Source organism: Xenopus tropicalis, chromosome 2 (genome assembly GCF_000004195.4).
Source record: "Xenopus tropicalis strain Nigerian chromosome 2, UCB_Xtro_10.0, whole genome shotgun sequence".
Classification (NCBI taxonomy): domain Eukaryota; kingdom Metazoa; phylum Chordata; class Amphibia; order Anura; family Pipidae; genus Xenopus; species Xenopus tropicalis.
In genome coordinates, this window is record NC_030678.2 from 74,501,279 (window position 1) to 74,524,033 (window position 22,755).

A 22,755-nucleotide genomic window follows, 5' to 3' on the forward strand; every position below is an offset into this window, starting at 1 on the left:
TGCAATCTACAAGGCATACTGATAATTGATATAGAGAGGTGCAGTGTGACTCTTCTGCATCCCTGATTTACTGCCAATAGAACCAATAAGGGTCAAACTGACCTGTTACCAACATTTTCAAGGCTGCATATCAGGTTCATGGATGGTGGTGTGGTGCCAAATGATTATTACATCTGATTTGCTCTACAGTGAGCTTGACTTTGTTGAGAGCAGGTTTTTACATGTGCATGGAATCTGTAACACCAGACTTTGATTTAAAGTTATTTACATATATTTTATTTTCACCAGGTAGAAATTACAACCAGGGCCATATTTATAATGGGGCATCCGAAAGGCCTGTGCCTAGGGTGGCAGCCGTAAGCGGTGGCCCTCGGGTTCCTGTATTTTTCTTTAAAAAAATACCAACATCCTTTGCCACGGATTTCCATAGGAAATCCGACAACAGGGGTGAGGGGGTAGGGACATTCTGTAGGAGTGACATCACGTGCATCTTATCTTGGACTAAGTGATTCCTGTTCATAAAGCTCACAACTGGATACAATGCACCTTACTCTGATGAATTGGCTTTTTGGTAAGCCTTTAATTAAACCAGGAGGGTGAAATCTAGTTACCTCTAGAAGATTGTTTCAGTCAGTTGGTTTTGTATATAAAGACGTAACAAAGGCTGATTCTGTGTAACTCATATTGACATCTAAAAAATGTAAGCAGCATGCAATTCTAGTGTAAATTTGATCGTCTTGTGGACCCTATTCAGATATTGCATGAAATCATCTAGTTTACTCATAGACCCCATCCAGATAAAAAAGGTATCAACATGCATGTACGAATAAATAAACAGGCAGTAAGTTTCATTATCCAATATGTATGACTTCTCAAAATAATTAAAATATTTGAATGCACAGGTCCCATGTTGGAATCCATTGCACAACCTGTTGTAAATAACAACACAAGTTATAGTGGAAATAATTGTGAAGCAGTACCATTTCTATTAGGTTTCACAGGAAATTGATTTCACAACTGGGCAAAATGTTAAATTATCATGTTACCACGAAAATGGCATTTTTTTATAGTATAGTATAGTACCATCACTGGTTGAACAAACATAACAGGTGTTACTTGTTAGTTTTGAGGGGAGTTATATAATAAGATATGCAAAGATTGCAACAGACCCAGTTACCTATAGGAACCAATCATCAGGTAGCATTTACTCATCACCTATTTAATAGCAAACATCTTACTGGTTTCTATGGGTTACTGCAACCTAGTAAACACATTTTATTACATATAGAGGACTTTAATGCTGGCTGGCCGCTAGTAATACCTGTTGGCTGCATGACACCTTAAGTAAACTGGTCTTTGAGGAGGTCACACAATTTTGAACAACCTACTACAAGTTACTGGGCATAGGCTTCACATGAATCCTTGCTATCTAGGGGTCCAAGGAGAGCTGCAGTGTCTTATGTAATCTTAAATTCCTTTTGATTATGTTTTGATTATACCAGCTACTTGTGTGTCAACCAAAGTTGCTTGAATACTAGGATCCCAAAAGAGATGTTTTACAAGTAGAAGGGTATCCATCCATTAACTTGAGCATCATTCAGATGTACAAATAAGCAAACACTGGTAGATTCAGGATGCACAGAAGCCCTTTCGTTACCCTCTGCCAAAATGCTACTTTACGCCTCATTCTGAGTTTTATTATACCGCAAGTTGTAGAGTGCAGCAATGCACCAGACAAAAGTTCTGGGTAAATAACCACTAAGGGCTCTAGTACTCACATTTGTGGCATTAATAAGTGACCCCTATTCTCATTTATTAACCACATTAGGAAAGCAAATTGCACTTTTCAAGTTAATGAATAGTTTAATGTGACATTTACCCCCATATGCTACAAGCCTTAGGTTCCTCAAATGATAGATTGCTTTCTACAAGAAAAATACTGTATATCCCTACATATCTCTATAGAATTCATTGTATAAGGCCTATGGTGCAAATATAGAAAAATATCAGTGTATCAGTCATTTGACCATAGGTCATAGTAATAAGAATATAGAGGACTGCAAATATATAACCCCCATAGCTCACCTTAAAGGAGAATGCAAGTCAAAATTTAAAAAGCATACTGCCCAATAGTCCTCCTATTGTTTAGTAAAAACGCCACACTTTTGGCTCACCTAATCAAATATTTACTCAGTCACACTTACTTCACATTTTCTAGAACAGGCAGCCATCTCTAAAAAGGTATTCTCCCTTCCTTTCCCTCCTTGCTTCATACTGCACATGTGTTTCATTCCCCCCCCCCCCCTCCCCTCTGCCAGATCCGCTTCTTGACTGGTGGGCATGTGTAGCTCAGAACAGGAGACAGGATCAAGTTACACACATGCTCAGAGAATAGGAAGGCTGCCGCTGGCACCTACAGGAAGGACAGAGAAATTTCAGTGATGTCACTGTAGTCTTCACACTGCTGTAGGCTGCCAGCACCATATCTCAGAGAAGCAAGCAGGGATCTGGGAATTTAGATATGCAGTAAGTACTTAAAAAGAATGCCTTTAGACTTACTTTTAATTTATATTAACCTTTCCTTGTCCTTTAACTGACCTTTAAGCTGGACTTTCAGGTGTATCTAGGAGAACAAGTTGAGATAGGCTATTAAAGGTGCTCTGACTGCTACTTAGGCAGAGCATTCCACAGCCTCACAGTAAAGAACCAGTTGTTTTGGTCTCTTTCTAGGTAAAGGTATTTGTAAAGAGTCCCCTCAGAAGTGTATATTCTCAGGAGTAAAAATATCACCAGATAGCCTTTCTTTGTAGTTTAATTGTTTCATTCCATTTACTGGTTTATTTGTATGTTATTTTTCATATCCAGACACTTACTAACAGGGCTGTTTTAATAAATGGCCAAAAGGGGCATTTGCCCAGGGCCCACAAACACACATTTCATCTGGGATAACTTTTGGCAGAAGAATCCTGCAGAGATGGCATTTTTCTGCTTCAGAGGCTTTGGGTCCAGGGTGGCACACCTGGGCATTATGTCTACTTCAGTAAGACAATTCTTTACTGCCTGCCCTACTATATTGAACTTTACATGCTTGAGGGTTATTCTGTCAGGGGCTCACCATTGAAATTTTACCCACGCCCACCCAGGTGTGTATTTATTATTTATAAGGCATCCAAGAGCCGCTCCCCAAAACCTACCGCCCTAGGCACCGGCCCCTGGATGCATATATTCTCTTTTTTATTTGAAAACAAAAATTATGCCCTCCAGCCTCCCTCGCAGATTTCCATAGATAGAGGTGGTGGAGGTGTTGAGGGTGTAGGGAGCCATGGTGCTCTGTGGAAGTGATGTCACGCACACACTGCACGTGATGTCACTTCCACAACATTGGTGTGTGTGACGTTTCACGCACAATGTAGGGACATATTTTGGTCCGGTGCCCAGGGCAATACACACCTACCAGGGCCTGCTGGTACCCAAAAGCAGCCCTGCTTACTAACTGCACTAAAGTGTTGGTAAGAACACAAAGGGTCACAATTATAAAACTGTGAGAACAGAACGATTCACCCACTTTCTATTCATTCCTATGGGAGTTTTAGAAGCAAATTTCAATGGGTGAAAGTAAGAGTTCACCATTTAATAAAAATGGTTCTAAAAATCCAATAGGAATGAATAGAAAGTATACTGTAAAAGTGACGTAAGTACACAGCATGTATTTATGTAAGTACACAGCATGTACCTGTTTTCAGAAGTGTTGATTAAATGGTTAACAAATTTATAATTATTGCTATGCAAAAATTATATTTATGCTATAAAAAATTTTGTGCACCAAAGATTTTGCTCTCTACCAAAATAAGTGCAATAATGGAGCAACATTTTTCCTCAACTTTTTTCTTGAATTTTGGCTTTTTTTTAGCACAGAGAGCTTAAAGGAGCATTTCAGCATAAAAAAGAAAATGGGCAAAACAGATAGGGGCACATTTACTTATCCACGAACGCTAAGAGCGTTCGCTCGATCGGTCCAATCGTATGTTCCGCTACTTTTTCGCCGCTTGCACAACTTTTTCGTATTTTTAACGCGAAAAAAATCGGAACGGTTTTGCCGCTGTTTACAATCGTTCAGTACGAAAATTTAGTGACTTTTGAAACGCCAATACGATATTATCGTGACTAATACGAATGTTTCGTAAGCATTTTCATGATATTTGGGATCCAATTAAAATTTTTCCCATTCGGGATTCAAACTCGTGTTTTGATAAATATGCCCCATAGACTGTGCAAAATAAAAAATGTTCTCAATATAGTTAGTTAAAAAAAAAATGTAATCTATAAAGTCTGGACTGGGCAGTAACCAATCAGTGACTTGAGGGAGGGCCATATGGGACTTTACTATTCAGTTAGTTTACATTTGAATCTGACCTGTGTGCTTACAAACTAACTGAACAGTTGTATCCTATGTGTCCCCCCCTTAAAGTCACTGACTAACTAAGAGGTTAGAGAGCTAATAGCAGGAAGTAGAGCCCAGTTTTGCCCAGTGTAATTTTTACACCGAACTGTTCCTTTAAATTACGATGTGGCCCTTGCCCCGCTCTGACACTGTATAGGTTAAGAAGATGTAAAAAGTTTGTGGGAGGGCAGGTAATTGTTCATATAATAAAAATGGGCACTTTTTAAGTACAGTAATAATCAAGTACAATATATTACATTGAATTATACACTGAACATTTGATTTATATAAAAAAAGTTACTTTTTATTTATTGCATTAAAACACTTACAACTCTGAATGACATATTCTTTAAGAACAAAATGAAACTAAGATGCACCAAGTGTACACCATCTTCGGAACCAGAACAGAGTTGTGAAAGATAAAGAAATGAGCAAAAAAGTAGGTGTTCCAAGGTCTCCAAAGCCATTATTTACATCTGTGTGGAATGATTGGCAGTTTAACATAATATTGTGCTCAAATGATGGATGCACACTGTGATCTCTTCTTACTAATATATGGGCAATGTCAGTGGTGTAATGTAAAAAATCTTCATTGGAGTCCAGCATAAATCTTGCAGCCCCCGGCACCCTTCCCCACCACAACTTGGTCGTCCTCTGGCATGTTTTCGACACACGGCTAATTTAAGATGTAGCAAAGGAGGGGGGCTGCCATACAGCAGTCAGTTTGTTTTGGGCCCCCTGTACCGTGGGTGCTCCCAAGTAGTTTCACCACTGGGCAGTGTTACTTTGTAAGACAGAAGCTGATTCTCTAAAAAATACTCTTACAAACACTATTATTGTACCTGCCCATTTACCCAGGTACAGTGGGCATAATCACATAACACAGCTTTCCCAAAGTCAATGGGTTCTTTTAACCACATAGGATCTAACGTTACAGTTTATTATCTTAGGGAATTCTTTTTTTAATAGCCAGAATCTACAATTATGTAATCTCTGAGACTAATATCATTCCAAACACTGACACCACATTGACAGCCTGAGGGAACCATTAGTTTTTATCACATGTCCATGTCAACACCTCCTGATGACTTTAGAGGTACTGAATCAAATCCATCTGATGATCTCTGAAAAAAATAATTCCATAAATTACACATAAAATACCATAAAAGTTTGTAGTGATTTGGAGAAGTAATAGAATTATTCGATAATTTCAGGGGGAGAGTAAAGTACAAAAAGACAAAATTAAAAATATTAAACGGTTACCAGTAAAAGTAAGATGAACAGACTTTTGGAATGCACCACCAAACCCATTAAAATATATTCTGTCACAGTAAGAAGAAGGTACCTGGTAGGTTGCCCAGCCACCTATTATTAATGTCTTATATATTTTTAGGGGATGTACTCTTTAGTGATTTTCCTCTAAAATACATCAATGGCTAAAAAACACTGCATGAGCATGCAATCTAACCGGTGTTCAAAATATTCGATCAGCTAGTAACCCTGAATTATTAGAGGCCTAGTTACTCATTTTAAGGTCCAGGAAAAAAATAACGTAACGTTTTTTAAGGGATTTCTCCCATACAATTGTTATGGTGAATTAATATCATAAAGCAATGACTTGCAATATTAGCATGGAAAGGGTATAGAATATATTTATAATGGTAGCTTGCAAGCCTCGACATTTGGTGAAAAAAATGCATTGGAGCTCTTGGTGTATTTCCAAAGTTTAGCAGCGGCATAGTTACGCCTGTCAAAAATATGCAAATGTATGCCAATGTAAATTTAATACCTGTAATATTAGTGTTTTAGTAAATTGCTGATGCCATGGGAAATTTTATTTTGGCAAAAATACATCAAGCTGGAACCCTAACATCTAAATAGCCAAAAAAGTAGTCTAGACTGTACCTTCCCAGAGAAGGACATGAATTTGCGCAACAGAGAACGGTGGTTGTTGAAGATTAAGTCATCCTCTGCATCCTCTCCCTCCATGATGGCACAGCTGTCAGCTGCTGGAAGCTCCCCGTCTTTAGAAGGAGCATTTATCATTAGGCGTGAGTACTTATATTCTAGTCTAGAACAAAAAGGAAGAGTATATGTTATATGAGGTTAATGGTTGTCAACCACAGAGGCACATATAGTTATTACTTATATTCTATGATGTGAAAAATAATAGGGAAGTCATTAAAAAAAATGCGCAATGCAAAACATTATTGCTTTGTGCAATCACAAATTTCCAGTTGCATGAATTTAATATAGCTTTTGGGGACCCGGGAAGTATTTACTAACCCCATGTAGCAATGAAAGTAAAATTGCAAATTTTATAGTTTGTTTCAGTGCACATTGTATGCACTAAAACTTACTGAAAAAGTTATTTTTGCTCCATAAAACAACATCACTTTTAAGTAGTCATTAACAATTCCCTATGTGTGATACAAATTTGCAATGTAGTAACTGTCAAGTGTGCAATATAACATTGCAAAATTCAAACATTTATTTGTATTATGCACATTTGTTTCAGTCCTGTTTACAAGTTTCATATACTTTCCCCCTTAGAATGCTGTTCTTATTATAAACATGCAGATCATTAACCTTACATATAAGACTGTTTTTGACCTTTCCACATACTTTTGATTTTTCCTCCAAAAGTACCCAGTGAGGACAGTGAGCAGCAGAGCAGTGCAGATACCACCGGACACACCCACTTTAAGCCAAAAGTCTGTACTCTTACAGATACTGACAGTTGGACCTGGTAGATTTACACCACCAACACACATGCGTGGTTCTCTCCACATTGGGGAGGTCCGCTGAAATGAGAAATGAACACAGCACATTAAGAAGTTGTGAGTCATAAGTTTAACAAAGTGCATTGATTTAGAACATGCAAACCTCATCTCAGCTACACATTGGAGCAGATTTATTATACAGTGTAAAAAAATGGCATCATTTTTGTACTCATTTTTTCTTAGAGCAACTTCCACCAAAAATAACTGCATAAAATGTGGCATTAAGACAGTGTAAAAAAAAATGCACCTTGATAAATTTGGCATTTATTTTACACATCTTTTACACCATTTTTTGGTGAATACTGTTTTATACAACATAATAAATAGATACCATTTAGTATTACTACACTAACTGGGACTAACAAGAGATTCTTATGCCCCACCTCCCCGTATGTGCAGAAACTACAGATTTCTTTATATGATGGGATAACAATTTAAAAGAAAATACAGGTATGTGACCTGTTATCCAGAATGTTTGGGGCCTGGGGTTTTCTGGATAAGGGATCTTTCCATAATTTGGATCTCCATAACTTAACTCTGCTACAAATCATTTAAATAATGAATAAACCCAAAAGGATTGGTTTTCCTCCAATAAGGACTCATTATACTTTAGTTGGGATCAAGTACAAGCTTTTAAATGAAAAAAGAAATAATTTAAAAAAAATTATGCTATAAACCACCCCGTATAGATGAGGGGGATACTGTTGCAAATAGAGGAGGGTTCACAACTGGGTCAAGTTGTTATTATGGGTACTTTAATTACCCGGGCATTGACTGGAGTAATGGGGTGGCTAAGTCAGAAAAAGCTAGTAGGTTTGTAAATATGCTAAATGACAACTATTTCAGGCGGTTCAAGAACCTACTAGGAATAACTCTATTTTGGACCTGGTAATATCTAATATTCCTGAACTCATCTCTAACATTTGTGTGGGTGAGCATTTGGGGAACAGTGATCACAACATGGTCTCCTTTGAGATAATGCTACAGAGACAGCTCTATAAGGGAGTAACTAAAACGCTCAATTTTAGACATGCAGACTTTTCATAGGGTTAGACACAGAAGGAAAATGGAACATCTTTAAAACATTGCTTTGCAGGTATACACAACAGTATATTCCCCTTGTAAGCAAGGAGAGGCATCGCAAAACCTTTATGGCTGAATAAAAGTGTTAGTGTCGAGGTTGGTAAGAAAAAACGTGCTTTTAAAGGATTCAAGTTAGCTGGGACAGTGGAAACTTTCATCACGTACAAGGAAGCAAATAAAGCATGCAAAAAAGCTATCAGGCAAGCTAAAATAGAGATGGAAAGGGATATTGCAGCTAGGAGTAAAAAGAATCCAAAATTATTTTTTAATTATGTGAATAGTAAAAAAATGAAGCAAGAAGGGGTGGGAACCTTATTATTACGAGGGGGGGGGGTAAGCTGGTTGATGAGAACAGGGAAAAAGCAGAAATTTTGAACTCTTATTTTTCATCTGACTATACATCTGAGGAGCCAGCTAATGAAGGCTTCCCTTTTCATATGCCCAGTTCTAGTAATTTAGCTACTTACGCATGGGTCACTCAGGAGGAAATTCAAAAGAGCATGTAAAGGTAAACAAAGGTCCAGGACCGGATAGGATTCATCCCAGGGTATAAAATGAGCTGAGCGCTGTGATTGTCAAGCCTCTTCACATAATTTTTCAGGATTCGTTGAGGTTTGGCATGGTGCCGAGAGACTGGAGAATTGCTAATGTGGTGCCGTTATTTAAAAAGGGATCCCGTTCTCAGTCTGAAAACTATAGGCCTGTTAGTCTGACATCAGTAGTAGGAAAGCTTTTGGAAGGGGTAATAAGGGATAGGGTACTTGAATACATTGCAGTTCACAATATTATAAGTTTGTGCCAGCATGGTTTTATGCGTAACAGATCTTGCCAGACTAATTTAGTCGCCTTTTATGAGGAGGTGAGCAGGAACCTTGATGCTGGAATGGCAGTTGATGTCATCTACTTGGACTTTGCTAAAGCGTTTGATACAGTACCTCACAAAAGGTTAATGATTAAATTGAGGAATATTGGCCTAGAACATAATATTTGTAATTGTATAGAGAACTGGCTTAAGGATAGATTACAAAGAGTTGTGGTAAATGGAACATTTTCTAATTGGACCAGTGTGGTTAGTGGAGTACCGCAGGGGTCAGTCCTTGGTCCTTTGCTTTTTAATTTGTTTATTAATGACCTGGAGGTGGGCATAGAGAGTACTGTTTCTATTTTTGCTGACGACACTAAATTATGCAAAGTTCCATGCAGGATGCTGCCGCTTTGCAGAGCGATTTGACAAAATTGAAAAACTGGGCAACAATCTGGAAAATGAGGTTCAATGTTGATAAGTGCAAAGTTATGCACTTTGGTAGAAATAATATAAACGCGAACTATCTCCTGAATGGTAGTGTGTTGGGGGTATCCTTAATGGAGAAGGATCTAGGGGTTTTTGTAGATAACAAGTTGTCTAATTCCAGGCAGTGTCATTCTGTGGCTACTAAAACAAATAAAGTGCTGTCTTGTATAAAAAAGGTCATTGACTCAAGGGATGAAAACATAATTTTGCCCCTTTATAGGTCCCTGGTAAGGCCTCACCTTGAGTATGCAGTGCAGTTTTGGGCTCCAGTCCTTAAAGGAACAGTAACACCAAAAAATGAAAGTGTATAAAAGTAATAACAATATAATGTACTGTTGCCCTGCATTGCTACAACTGGTGTGTTTGCCTCAGAAAGACTGCTACAGTTTTTATAAGTAAGCTGCTGTGTAGCCATGGGGGCAGCCATTCAAAGGAGAAAAGGCACAGGTTACTTAGCAGATAACAGATAAACCCCCATTATATGGGGCTTATCTACTAGTTATCTGCTATTTAACCTGTGCCTTTTCTTCTTTTTTCCAGCTTGAATGGCTTCCCCCATGGCTACACAGCAGCTTATTTATATAGTAGCTTTTCTGTAGCAAAAACACCAATTTTTTGCAGAGCAGCAGCACATTATATTTTAATTACTTTAAAACACTTAAATTTTTTGATGTTACTGTTCCTTTATGAAGGATATTAATGAGCTGGAGAGAGTGCAGAGACGTGCAACTAAACTGGTAAAGGGGATGGAAGATTTAAGCTATGAGGTGAGACTGTTGAGGTTGGGGTTGTTTTCTCTGGAAAAGAGGCGCTTGCGAGGGGACATGATTACTCTGTAAAAGTAAATTAGACGGGATTATAGGCAGATAGGGGGTGTTCTTTTTTCCGATAAAAACGATAAACGCACCAGAGGCCACCCCTTTAGATCAGAGGAACGGAGCTTCCATTTAAAGCAGCGTAGGTGATTTTCACAGTGAGGGCAGTGAGGTTGGGGAATGCCCTTCCTAGAGATGCGGTAATGGCAGATTCTGTTAATGCCTTTAAGAGGGGCCTGGATGAGTTCTTGAACAATCAGAATATCCAAGGCTATTGTGATACTAATATCTACAGTTAGTATTAGTGGTTGTATATATAGTTTATGTGTGTGAGTGTATAGATTGGTAAGTATAGGTTGTGTGTGCTGGGTTTACTTGGATGGGTTGAACTCTGGTCTTTTTTCAACCCTATGTAACTATTTAACTATGTAAACTATTTGAATAAAAATTTGCCATTTTAACAATTAAGGGCCGCCTCCTGGGATCATAGGATTCACAGTGCACACAAACAAGCCAAGGCACACATACATGCTAGACCACATCAGCAAATTAATGGACTGAATTCTGCCTTTTGTCTCCACACTTCTTCCAGTTAAAGGACATGTAAAGCCTACATTTGCCTACAGTGTATCAGTTGGGCATGTCTCGCCCACCCAAATGGCATCATTTGTACTGCATATATTCCCTCTGCTTGCCAGCAACATCACGTTTTTCTAAAACAAATAGCAGCTTTCACCCGGTGGCCATTTTTCTTCTGATACATAATCAGATACATTTAAATCTGCAAACAGCATACACACACACACCCTTATTCAGCATACATTTCATCAATAATACAGGATCACACGGGCAGAACTGTCAGATAAAAGTTCTGCTTTGTTGAGCTGAGCTCAGGAGAGTTGGTTAGGAGAAAAAAATTGAAGCAGACAGCTAGAGCTGAGTTTCTATGGGAACAAGTAATGCCATCTCTTCACTGGCTGCTAGACTGGGGGGAGTGTTTAGTAATCTGAGCTTAGAACAACTGAGCATGCCCACAAGCCAGAAGTCAAAGCAAATTCCTGAGGGAGGGGGCCGAGTGGGTTACAGGAGGAGAAGCAAATCTAAGTAATTAAGGAGATGTTGCAGACTTACTATTAACCTCTGGACAACCAGTATGGCAGGTATTGAAAGATTTCAAAGTATTTATCCGGGGGTATAGTTTTCCTTTAATATAATACTGCCTTAAACCTGTAGTATGTAAATCAGCCGACTCAGTATATAGAGTTGGAATCCACTACGCTAACACCCATGGCACAATGCTTTACAAGCATTTCTTTTTAGATTGCTTTATTTTCTGCAGTAGCACACAAAGCACAATGAACTCAAATATAACTCTTATTACCTGAAGACCATGTTGGCATTCACCAGTGATGATATGGTAGTCCTGTTCACTGCAAAGGGGACATGCTGCTTGTGTCTCCCACAGAAAATGAAATGTGCACCCATCGCAAGTTCCTTCTGGACAATCACTGTTAGAAAAAAAAGTCAAAAAATACCATACACATTTTTATATTAAATTATCAGAATATTAATTATTTTTATGTAGAAACTGAACTATTTGATCTATTTTTTAATTAAAAGCCCATTTGCAACCAATCTTCATTTTTGTGGCTTATTTAACTTTTTGTTCAGCAGCCTTTGAGTTTGGAATTACAGCAGCTATCTAGCTGTAGGATCCAAATTACTCTAGCATCCTAGCAGTGGTTTAAATGACAGGAATTATTAGAAAACCAAAATATGATAAGAGATAAAAAGTAACAATACAAAAAAGTACAATACAAGTGACATGGGGTAACTTACTATTGACCCTGAGCAATTGTAAGCATTTGTGTCCAGGGAATAGCAGCACAAAGTGCAGAGTGCAATTCTGGCAGCAGCAAGGCAAACCTGTCCTTAGCGTTTGCCATAGGGCAGACAGGAAGGACAGGCCAACTTTGCATTATGTGCTTGTTGGCTTTCCCTAATTTGTTAGGGGAGGGTAGGGGTCAGAAATGGGGAGGTCCCCTGCTAAGCCTTCCCCTTGTGAATACAACTCTGCCACATAGACAGTGCTGTATTTACCTTTGCAGTGCAAAGATTTGTGTCTGTGGACACACATGGCTGAGTTAAAGTGCAAAAAATATGGTGATTTGTGTCTGTTTTTTTTTTTTTTGCATTGTTGTAAATAGGTTTCTTATATACCAGGTAATTCTAGGTGCAATTTTCTTCTGTTCTTTTCTACTAAAGGCTACACTTAGCCTTTTCCCTCTTTTTCCATTAAAGAAGCATATAAATAGCCTTGCATTCCTTGCTAGGCTAGCAGAGGGCAAGCATCTCCTTTTATATTGTAAGCAGTTATCAGTTGCATTTGCAGTTTGCATGTTCTCTGCATATTTAACACATACACCCAAATATTTTACAGTGCTCCAGAATATGTTGGTACAGTGCTTTATAAATACATATTAATAATAATAATAATCATTATATCAGATAGCAGGCAGGGGGTCAGGGATTAGACATTTCTCTACTAGCTGAAATACCGTGCAGAGCACAGGTATGCCCTAGGGACATTACTTACTGTGTCCCCTGGTGTTAATCTCCAATATTAGGAAAATTCTTACCTAGGAGAGGACAATTTGTCCAAAGCACTTATTTGTGGATTACAACGAAGTCGAACAGTTGTGGCACGGCCAGAATGGCAAGAATCAGTGATATCATCAGATCTAAAGGGTTAGAAGTAAAAAGTGAGCTAAGCACTCGCTCTGAATATTGTGTTAAAACATATGTTTTTACTTATTCAGACCAATCAAAGTGTCACACAGCTTTTTAAATGTGTGCTCAAAAAAAGGATATTTCATGATATTTTTGCTAAACTCAAGTCCATGCGTGAGCAAAAACAGTGTTGAATGGAAAGTTGAAATGTATTTAAACTGATACTGTCAGTCTTTAAAAAATAATGTTGAGCTTCAATAAAAGAAACAAGGAGCAATTAATAAACCACTGCAATTGAAAACAGATGCAGTTTGGGTGATAAAGTACCATTGCCAATTTTCTCCTTTATTCATAGCATCCTGGCTCCTTACCACCTAATTGCTTATGGTGGCCATACACAGGAAAATTTCAGCTGCCTATTCTGGTCCTTCAAACTGATTCAGCAGCTTATTTGCTCATGTATGGGCACCCTTGATGGGCCTACCCGACCGATATCTGTCCTAAAATTGGCTAATTGGGCTGCAGTTGTAATTCAGTTGCTTGGCCCAAGGGTCAAATCTTTAATTGCCCCAAAAATATTGTTACATTTTTGCTTTTTCTTAAATTACTTTTGCTATTTGATTATATACAACACATTGTTTTTAACTAATTCAAAACTGCCTTTCATTGGCCTCTATGCATAAAACTGCCGCCCTGCTCTTATTTCTTCTTAAATGACTAGAACAGTTATATTTATAAAATTGGACTATAGCAGAGCACCCCACACACACTCTGATAGGTGAGGCAATACGTAAATGGTGTGCAGGGTTAAATATACAGTAAATACCAAAAAGCTGAGAAAATAAATTCTAAGAAGCACCCCCCATTAATAGAGTAAGAACTAATTGGCTAGGGGCTAATATAAAAAATGATTCTTTAATACTGAACTTAAAATCAAGGAGATTCGAATGCATTGTATAGTATGCGTTGTCTGTCCACAGTGGAGGAAAGAGGTACAAGCCCACACCAGACATTTGCACCCCTTAGTGATCTTGCACCTGCGCCTAGGGGTTACCTAAATAACCCCCTAATTTTTTGTTGAGTTATAGTTATCCTTGAAATATCATGGTTATTTATAAATTGGTCTTTTTTGGCCATATATATCATTGTTTTCCACCTTTGATTGACCGATTTTCTTATAAACTCTTATGGGGGCTCATTTATCTTAATGGAAAATATGGCAACAAATGAAAAGGAGAGCCCTGAAGCTATAAGCGCAGGGGCTGCATAACAAGGGATCCAAATGACCAGAAGCCAGATAACACTGGTTTATGTTTAGAAATTGGCAGAATCAAATGGGAGAAGGCAGAAGAAAGCTGGGCTGGGGGATGCAGAAAGGGAGGGATGTGATGTCACGGAAAGGCGTAGTTCACTTCCTTATCGTCTGAGCAGGTAGAAATCTCCCACTTACCCTCCCCCTTTTTGCATATTTTGCATACTTTGCAAAAATGTCATGCTTTTTTTCTCTATGTTCTCATATTATCTATTAAAAACTGAATGTGGATCGCCATGGGGGTCTGGAATGAATTTATTCCCTCTTGAGGCTTCAGGTTGGGTTTTTTGCCTTCCTCTGGATCAAAACAGTGGATATATGATAATGCATTTTAAGTTTTATTTTTCACAGCAGCAGTAGGCCCTTGCCAGAGTACTGTACAGATAAGTTTAGCAGAGAGAGGAAGGAGGTTTTCTCCTGTGACTGCACAGTGGATTGATAGATACAGACGCTACTACTGCTTGTGCTAGGTGACAACCTGCTTGGATTTCTTATCATTGAGACACTGCAGATTTAGGACCAGCAGCATGGCTGCTGAACCTCTCATGGTGGGAGATGCAGCTCCTGCTGGTAGCAGAGTTTGGGGCCATCTTCTTTGTAGGTAGAGGCAGTCTAATACTCAGTGGTGGATATAATGATATAGTGCTGATCTCAAATGGCAACCATGGAAGTAAAACTATTCAATGAGGAACGGCAGAGTATAATAGCGATCTTTTGTGGAATTCTGGTTTTAGAATTTTGCCTTTGGATAGGCTGGCAGGTTCCTGTTTATTTGATAATGTGAATAAATGCTGTGGCCATTTTACCCCATCTCAGTCTCCTGGTGTTTCATTAAGGTATGTAACAAGGAGGTTCAATGGGTTGACTCAAGGCAGTCAGTTAAAGAGTCCCCTGTTCTACCTGTAGCTGGTTGAAAAAAGCTAATCAATTTTTGGTATCATTGATAAATGAACCCCGGTGACATGAGAAGAACATTCTCATGACATTTGGGTCTCTCACAGAAATTCCTCCAGAATCAGAGGAGGCACAGAGAAAGACGCTACAAGACATCTGTATTAAAAGTTACATAGAAACATAGTTACATAGGGGTGAAACAAGACCAGAGTCCATCAAGTTCAACCCATCCAAGTAAACCCAGCACACACAACCTATACTTACCAGTCATTGCCATAACAACATCACTTGGAAGAACATTCCACAACCTCACTGCCCGCACCATGAAAAACCACTTACGCTGCCTCAAATGAAAGTTCAGATCCTCTAATCTAAATGGGTGGCCTCTAGTGCACTGATCGTCTTTATGGGAAAAAAGAACATCCCCTATCTGCCTATAATCCCCTCTAATGTACTTGTACAGGGTAATCATATGCCCTCGCAAGCGCCTTTGTTTCTGGAGAAACAACCCCAACCTTGACAGTCTAACCTCACAGTTTAATCTTCCACCCCTTTCTGCCAGTTTAGTTGCATGTCTCTGCACTCTCTCCAGCTCATTAATATCCTTAATAAGGCACTTATTCTCGTATCTCCGCCGATATGAACCTGCTTGCGCATGCACAGTTGGAGGTAGCAGGAAATCCTCTTCAGCTGCGGATGCGCAAGCAGGTTAGGTGTCGGCGGTGAGACCCGAAGTGCCTTCACTCGGTAAGAAGATGTTGGCGAGGTACGCGGCTGCGCTTCTCTGCAATTTTAGTTAGCGATTAGCTATAGGGACAGATTGTAAACTTTAAAACTATGCGGTAATCGAGAGGTGAGGGGGGAAGGTCTAGCCAATGATAGTTAAGGGCGCTTTCGCCCAGGGGGGGTATAGTTCTCCTTTACAATAAATAAGCTGCTGTGTAGCCATGGGGTCAGCCATTCAAAGGAGAAAAGGCACAGGTTACATAGCAGATAACAGATAAAACCCCATTATTTTCACAAAGCTTATCTGGTACCTTTGCCTTTTCTGCTTTAATTAAGCTTGAATGGCTGCATCCATGGCTACACAGCAGCTTATTTATATAAACTATAGTAGTCTTTGTGTAGCAAACACACCATTTTTACCAGTGCAGGGCAACAGCACATTATATTTTAATTACTTTAAAACACTTCTGATCTGTTATGCATAAAACCATGCTGGCACAAACTTAGTATTCTGATTTGCAATGTATTCGAGCATCCTATCCTTTATTACCCATTCCAAAAGCTTTACTACCACTGATGTTAGACTAACAGGCTTATAGTTTTCAGGCTGAGTATGTAACCATATTAGCACCATGCCAGACCTCAATGAATCCCAAAAAATTAAGTGAAGAGATTTGGCAATCACAGAGCTAAGCCCGTTTAATACCTTGGGATGAATACCATCCGGCCCTGGACCTTTGTTTACATTTACATGTTCAAGAGAACAAGAAGAAAGTATGAAGGGCATGGTGGCAGACATACTCTGAGTCTATGGATTTTAAATGAATTCAAATGTGAGGAAATTATGGCACTACTAGCTGCACTGTACCTAAAGTAGAAAATAATGTCTTGTATCCCTGCATTTTCTCCAGGAAACGATTGTGCAGAAATATTACCAAGAGTTGTTGCAGTTGTCACACCTGATAGAAACAAAACAGGAAAATAGTTATATTTTTTCTTCATGTGTCCCCAATAAATGCACTGCCGATTATATAAGAATTCAAGACAAATATTACCGAGTAGCTGATCAGCAATGCTGACTGGCTGCGATGATATTGTGTGTCCTGATGCATCTGATGGTACAATTACTGACTGGCAAATGTAGGAAGCCACAGAGTTCCATGATTCTATCTCTGACCCTCTGCCACCTAACACATTATCCACACAAGAAGCCAGCCTTTTCCCCTAAAAGGGGGAAAACAAAAATTTTGCATGTAAGTGACAGTGTAATGCAATATTTACAGATAAATTCCAGTGCTGTTTATTTTTGCCAGCATGCCATGGGACTGTGGCCCCTCAAGTTACAACTTATTACGCGTACTGAACTTTAACTATACCAGAGGCATTTCCTGGGCAAAATGGCATGTCTCTAAGGAATGTGTCTCCTGTATAAGGTACCAAAGAGGAGCCTGTTATTACAGCCTGCTAGGGACACAAGTAAATGTCAATACAAACTACATTAAAACCATTTTAAAAAGGTTTAAATACTTTATATTGGAAAATTGCACTGAATTACATTTTATTTCATATACAAAAACTGTTTGGGTAGACATTCATTACATTATCACCCAGATTCATTACATAACATTTCGTTTTGTTATGCAAGGTGTTTTATTGCCTGGAGTAGTCAATCATAAGAAGTCATTTCCCACCCACTGGACCAGAGTATGGAACATGGGCATAATGATATAAGTAAAGTATTTGCAACTGATTTTAGAAACTGCTGATGTTTTGTCTGCAACATAGCAATAAGAAATGCCATGGATGAGAGTCTGATTTCCTTAATAAAAAAGACACAATAACAGTAAAGCATGCAGGAAAACCAGTGTTAGTATGTTGTAGGACACACTGACACGTTTGATAGTTATTACATATTAATGTTGGGGAAACCTCTTCTCTTGGGCAGCAAGATGTACTTTCACTCACCCACTGCGCTGCTGGGTGCCACTGGGTCTACCTAAGGATAATTAACTGGAAACAAGAAATATAGGGAGATGAAGTGGTGCTCTAGTTTTGCACATTATTCATCTTTACTAAAGGAGATCAGATTTACTTTAGGCTGCACAGCAACAAGCTCTTGCAGTACATTTATATGGTTCAGAGGGAGCTTGCCTTGTGCAAGACATTTTGCATTGATTTATTGATGTTTATTGACTGATGTCCTCCCTGAAAAATAGTCTTCAGTTTGGTTGGAAGGAACACTGGACAAACTTCTCAAGTGTGTTTAAACAAATTGCACAGGATATGGCCACTGGGCCTATTAGCTACACTGTTATTCATCCCTAGAGTAGCCAGTTTACAGACCTGATTTCCACAAAGACTTATGCTGAAGTGATGATTATATTTCTTGCCCTTGGTGGTAAAGCTGGGTGGTCCATTGAATGATGTCACGTTAGGAACAGCAGAAAAATTATATTTTAGCTGCCCCCTTCCTGCTGGTACAGTCAGTAAACAATCACTAAAACATGCCGAGTGTGCCTGGGAAAAATTGGAAATTCCAAAGTAGTTAACAAATGCTATAAAATATTACACATATAGTTGTGCTCATCAGTTTACATAGCCCTGGCAGAATTTGGAAAATTATATTTTTGAAAAATATAAGTGATCCTGCAAAACACCATTCTTTTATTTTGGAATATTGGTCAGGGGAAGCTATTTATTATAACAGAGCTATGCTTTTTAGTAATCATAATGATAAGTGGAAACAGACAGATTCCCAGGTTGAGATGGCAATGAAGGTTTGGAAATGCCAATCAGTACAATTCAAGCTCTGATAAAAAAATGGAAAATAGGGGTTTCTGTTAATACCAAAGGCAGGCAGACCAAGAAAGATTTTAGACTACAGAAAAAAATTGTCAGGATTCAGAGAAAAAACCCACAAGTAACTTCTTTTGAAATACAGAATTCTCTGAAATAAGGTGGTATGCACGTTGCAGAATGCACAATATGGAGATATTTGAAGAAACTTCTGGAACAAAATACTTTGGAATTATGAGACCAATATTAAAGGCCTATGAAGAGAAACTCACCATCCCTCCATGAAGAATAGAGGTGGATCTCTGTTATAGGGGTGTATGAGCTACAGCGGTATTAGGAATTGGCAAGATGTCAAGATGAATGCATCATATTATAAGAAAATATAAGATTCACGTGGGACACACTTGAACCTTTTAACACGGCATTGATCCAAAACAAAAGGCCAATTTATTCCTCTAGTGGTTGTAGTAGCCATTGAGCAACTTTGGGGATATCCTAAACAAGTAGTTCATGCTAGACAGCCAGAGAATTTACAGATATACTGTATAAGACTAAAATTAAAGGCACACAGAGTGATGACAGAAGGACCCTGCTCATTTTTAAAGGTCAATCTGTCGCAGACAGCTGGAAAGGAGAGTTTGAACCATGTCCAGCTGTCACATCCCTGACTGGATTGATAGACAGGCTTTCCCTCAAAAATGCTTACTTGAACTCTTAATCTGTATATATCTGTATATATATATATATATATATATATATATATATATATATATATATGTTTTAGCAGTATTTATATTTTTCCCTTTACACTCTGTATAGTCTTATGTCATATTTAAATGTGAATTATTAGTAAAATAATATTCTCTGAATTCTAGATATCTAGGTATCAAGATTTGTTTTTAATATAATTAACAGCTTACACATGAAATAAATCTTTTATATTGTTCCTGTTTTCACAATACGCCTTTTGTATTAGGTCATTGTTATTGGCCAGAAGTCATGATATTTACTTACATTGTTGCTTTTCGTCCCTGGGCCACATGGCACACAGGCTTCCAGTCCAGAGGGTTGGTGTGTGTTCAGTATTGTGTTTGATGGGCAAAGGGTGCAACTACTTGTCTTTTTGTCAATGTAATGCCCTGGAGGGCAAGAGATACATAGAGAGTCTGTGCCTAGGGCACAGGGCTGGCACCAAGATGCTACACCATCCTTGGTATTGGTAATATTAATAGAATAAATCTTAGCCACATCTTCTGTGTACTTGCGACCCTGCGAACAGAAAAAAATAGTATAACATAAAAACAATCAGGACTACTGATTGTTCTGAAGCTTAAATATCATGAAGCATGGGAATAACACATCTGGGAACTATACCTGTACATATACCTATAAAGTATGAAGGAACATTGCAGAACCAAAAGAGGGATATTCATTCAAGGAAAACCTGGATTGTAAAAATGACACATAGCAGAAAAGTGGTTCCTACTCACCATTTCTCTGACACTGGTTCGTTGAAATGCCCAAGTAAAGGTAGTGTTAGCATTCTTTTGTATACGATAGGTATATGACTGCTTCTCCTGAGTACCTACCCAGTTCTTTATAACTGAGCTCCCCTCTGAATTCACAGCCTAGGAATAAATCCAAATTGTTAATAAAGGTTAAATGACCCTGCAGTTGCTTTATGGGTATTCAAGGGTTCAGTTTTATTGTTATTCTTACTTTATATTTTTAAATATAAATCTGTGTTGTTCTCCTTAAATGTGATTTAACACAATCCATTGCCACTACTAAAATTGTCAAGGAAATAACACCATTATTTTAAAAGGTCATGTCTATGCTTTCAGGAAAGAACAAAATGACAAGCTGAAGAGCTTGTGCTTTTAAAGAAGAATGAAATTCATTTTGGCATTTTACTGCCAATATATTCACCACATTAGTGCCACCTAGAACAATATATTTATTCTGCAGAAAGCATTATCATACCTGAGTAAAGAGCCCTAGAAGCTTTCTCTGTTTGCTTAAGACAGCAGCTGCCATTTTAAGTAACTTCCTGCTGTAGCTCTAGCTGTTCTAGCTCAGATCACACATTCTTAAGGGAGGGAGTTCTTAGCGTTCTTGTGGGAGGGGGGAGCAGGAGAGGGGAGAGAGAAGAGAACTACAGACTCTGGCCCAGGGAATTAAGGATTTTTCTGAGACAGGAAGTCAGACACCCGAAGGTGGTCAGGGTGTAGGTGATACAGAGCCAGGATGCTGAACTCCAAGGATTCATTTTATCACCTTCAATTTACTTTTAGGCTAATGTCACACAAAGCTTGCCAAGAATACACTCCATATGCTTAAAGATCCCCCTACCTGTGCCTGCACCCGAATAAATTGAATATGATTGGGCAGGCACTTGTAGCCGACATTTTTATGCGGACATCATCTACATGTGCCTGCATCTGAGCATATTCAATTCATTCAGGTTCAGACACAGGTAGGGGGATCTTTTCGGCTTGCCCAATTGAAGCCCCACAGAGCAATAGTTGTTTGGCTGCCTATTTGAAAGCTGGAAAAATGTAGAAGAGGAAAGTGGATAATTTGAAAATTATTAAAAATATATAAAGAAGACCAATTGAAAGAAAAGTTGCTAAGAATAGTACATTCTATAACTTATTAAAAGTTAACATAAAGGTGAACCACGCCTTTAAACAATAATAGACCGTATGGCATAAAGGTATCATTTGCCTCTTTGTTATTCCTTTGTGAAAAAATATATCATTATTTACATGAGAGGAAAACTATTCATATTTATCTTTATTTACTGAGGTTTTTTCCTCAGTTGTCTAGCTTTAGGGTATAGCCTACCATCATGAAGTACAGCTGGCAGTTCACAGAACATGTCATTTCAAATACGAAAGTAATGTGGGAAACCTCTTTATTTTCTGCATCTTGTGCAACAGTCCGTGGAGTGCTGCAAGAGAAATTTGAAAGAGAAAGACAGTCATTAAATTTGCCATTGGTTCTTTGTCCATGCTGAGTGCTGATCCCTGGACTTATTACCTGAAACTGGGAATATTCATAGTAAGCACCATATAATCATTGTCTGAGGATCCTGCAGATGTGTAAATGTAATCACCAGCTACCTCCCATCCTGAGAAAAAAGAGCTGTTAGGATCAAGTGGAAAAAACATAAAACTAAAAGGCAAGGGCATGGTCACAACAGTAAAATACTTCTTGGGTAATTTAAAAAAGTAACCAGCTTTTATGTCTAAACTGTCATATAGACCAGAAAAAGCGGTAAAATGCAATCACTTTGTGGTGGTTGTGTCTGTTTTTAGTATAACAGTAGTGCTAATTGACAGGCAAAATGGCACATCTGTGACATCTACTACTTAGGGGCTGATTTACTAAGACACGATTTCGAATCCGAATTGGAAAAATTCCGATTGGAAACGAACATTTTGCGACTTTTTCATATTTTTTGCGATTTTTTCGGCGTCTTTACGATTTTTGCGCAAAAACGCGAGTTTTTCGGCGTCTTTACGATTTTAGCGTAAAAACGCGAGTTTTTCGTAGCCATTACGAAAGTTGCGCAAAGTCGCAATTTTTTCATAGCGTTAACACTTGCGCGCAAAGTCGCGCCTTTTTCGTAGCGTTAAAACTTAAAAGGCGCGACGTTTCGCGCAAGTTGTAACGCTACGAAAAAATCGCGACTTTGCGCAACTTTCGTAATGGCTACGAAAAACTCGCGTTTTTACGCAAAAATCGTAAAGACGCCGAAAAACTCGCGTTTTTACGCAAAAATCGTAAAGACGCCGAATAACTCGCGTTTTTACGCAAAAATTGTAAAGAAGCCAAAAAAAACGCAAAATTACCGATCATTACGAAAAAAACGCAATCGG

General features: G+C 38.5%; 1 protein-coding gene across 1 annotated transcript in view; it reads right to left on the minus strand.

Annotated features, from left to right (window-relative positions):
* Window positions 1–4,723: 4,723 nt before the first annotated feature.
* kiaa1324 (UPF0577 protein KIAA1324 homolog) overlaps window positions 4,724–22,755 on the minus strand; it is a 43,877-nt gene continuing 25,845 nt past the window's right edge. The window contains exons 11-22 of the mRNA XM_002939640.5: window positions 21,914–22,004; window positions 21,719–21,824; window positions 20,362–20,499; window positions 19,886–20,140; window positions 18,419–18,592; window positions 17,131–17,299; window positions 16,944–17,034; window positions 13,053–13,154; window positions 11,795–11,921; window positions 7,067–7,245; window positions 6,347–6,512; window positions 4,724–5,565 (exon numbers count right to left, since the gene is read on the minus strand). Coding sequence (XP_002939686.2) covers window positions 5,500–5,565; window positions 6,347–6,512; window positions 7,067–7,245; window positions 11,795–11,921; window positions 13,053–13,154; window positions 16,944–17,034; window positions 17,131–17,299; window positions 18,419–18,592; window positions 19,886–20,140; window positions 20,362–20,499; window positions 21,719–21,824; window positions 21,914–22,004 — 1,664 coding nt within the window. The 3' untranslated portion in view covers window positions 4,724–5,499. The remainder of the gene's footprint in view (window positions 5,566–6,346; window positions 6,513–7,066; window positions 7,246–11,794; window positions 11,922–13,052; window positions 13,155–16,943; window positions 17,035–17,130; window positions 17,300–18,418; window positions 18,593–19,885; window positions 20,141–20,361; window positions 20,500–21,718; window positions 21,825–21,913; window positions 22,005–22,755) is intronic.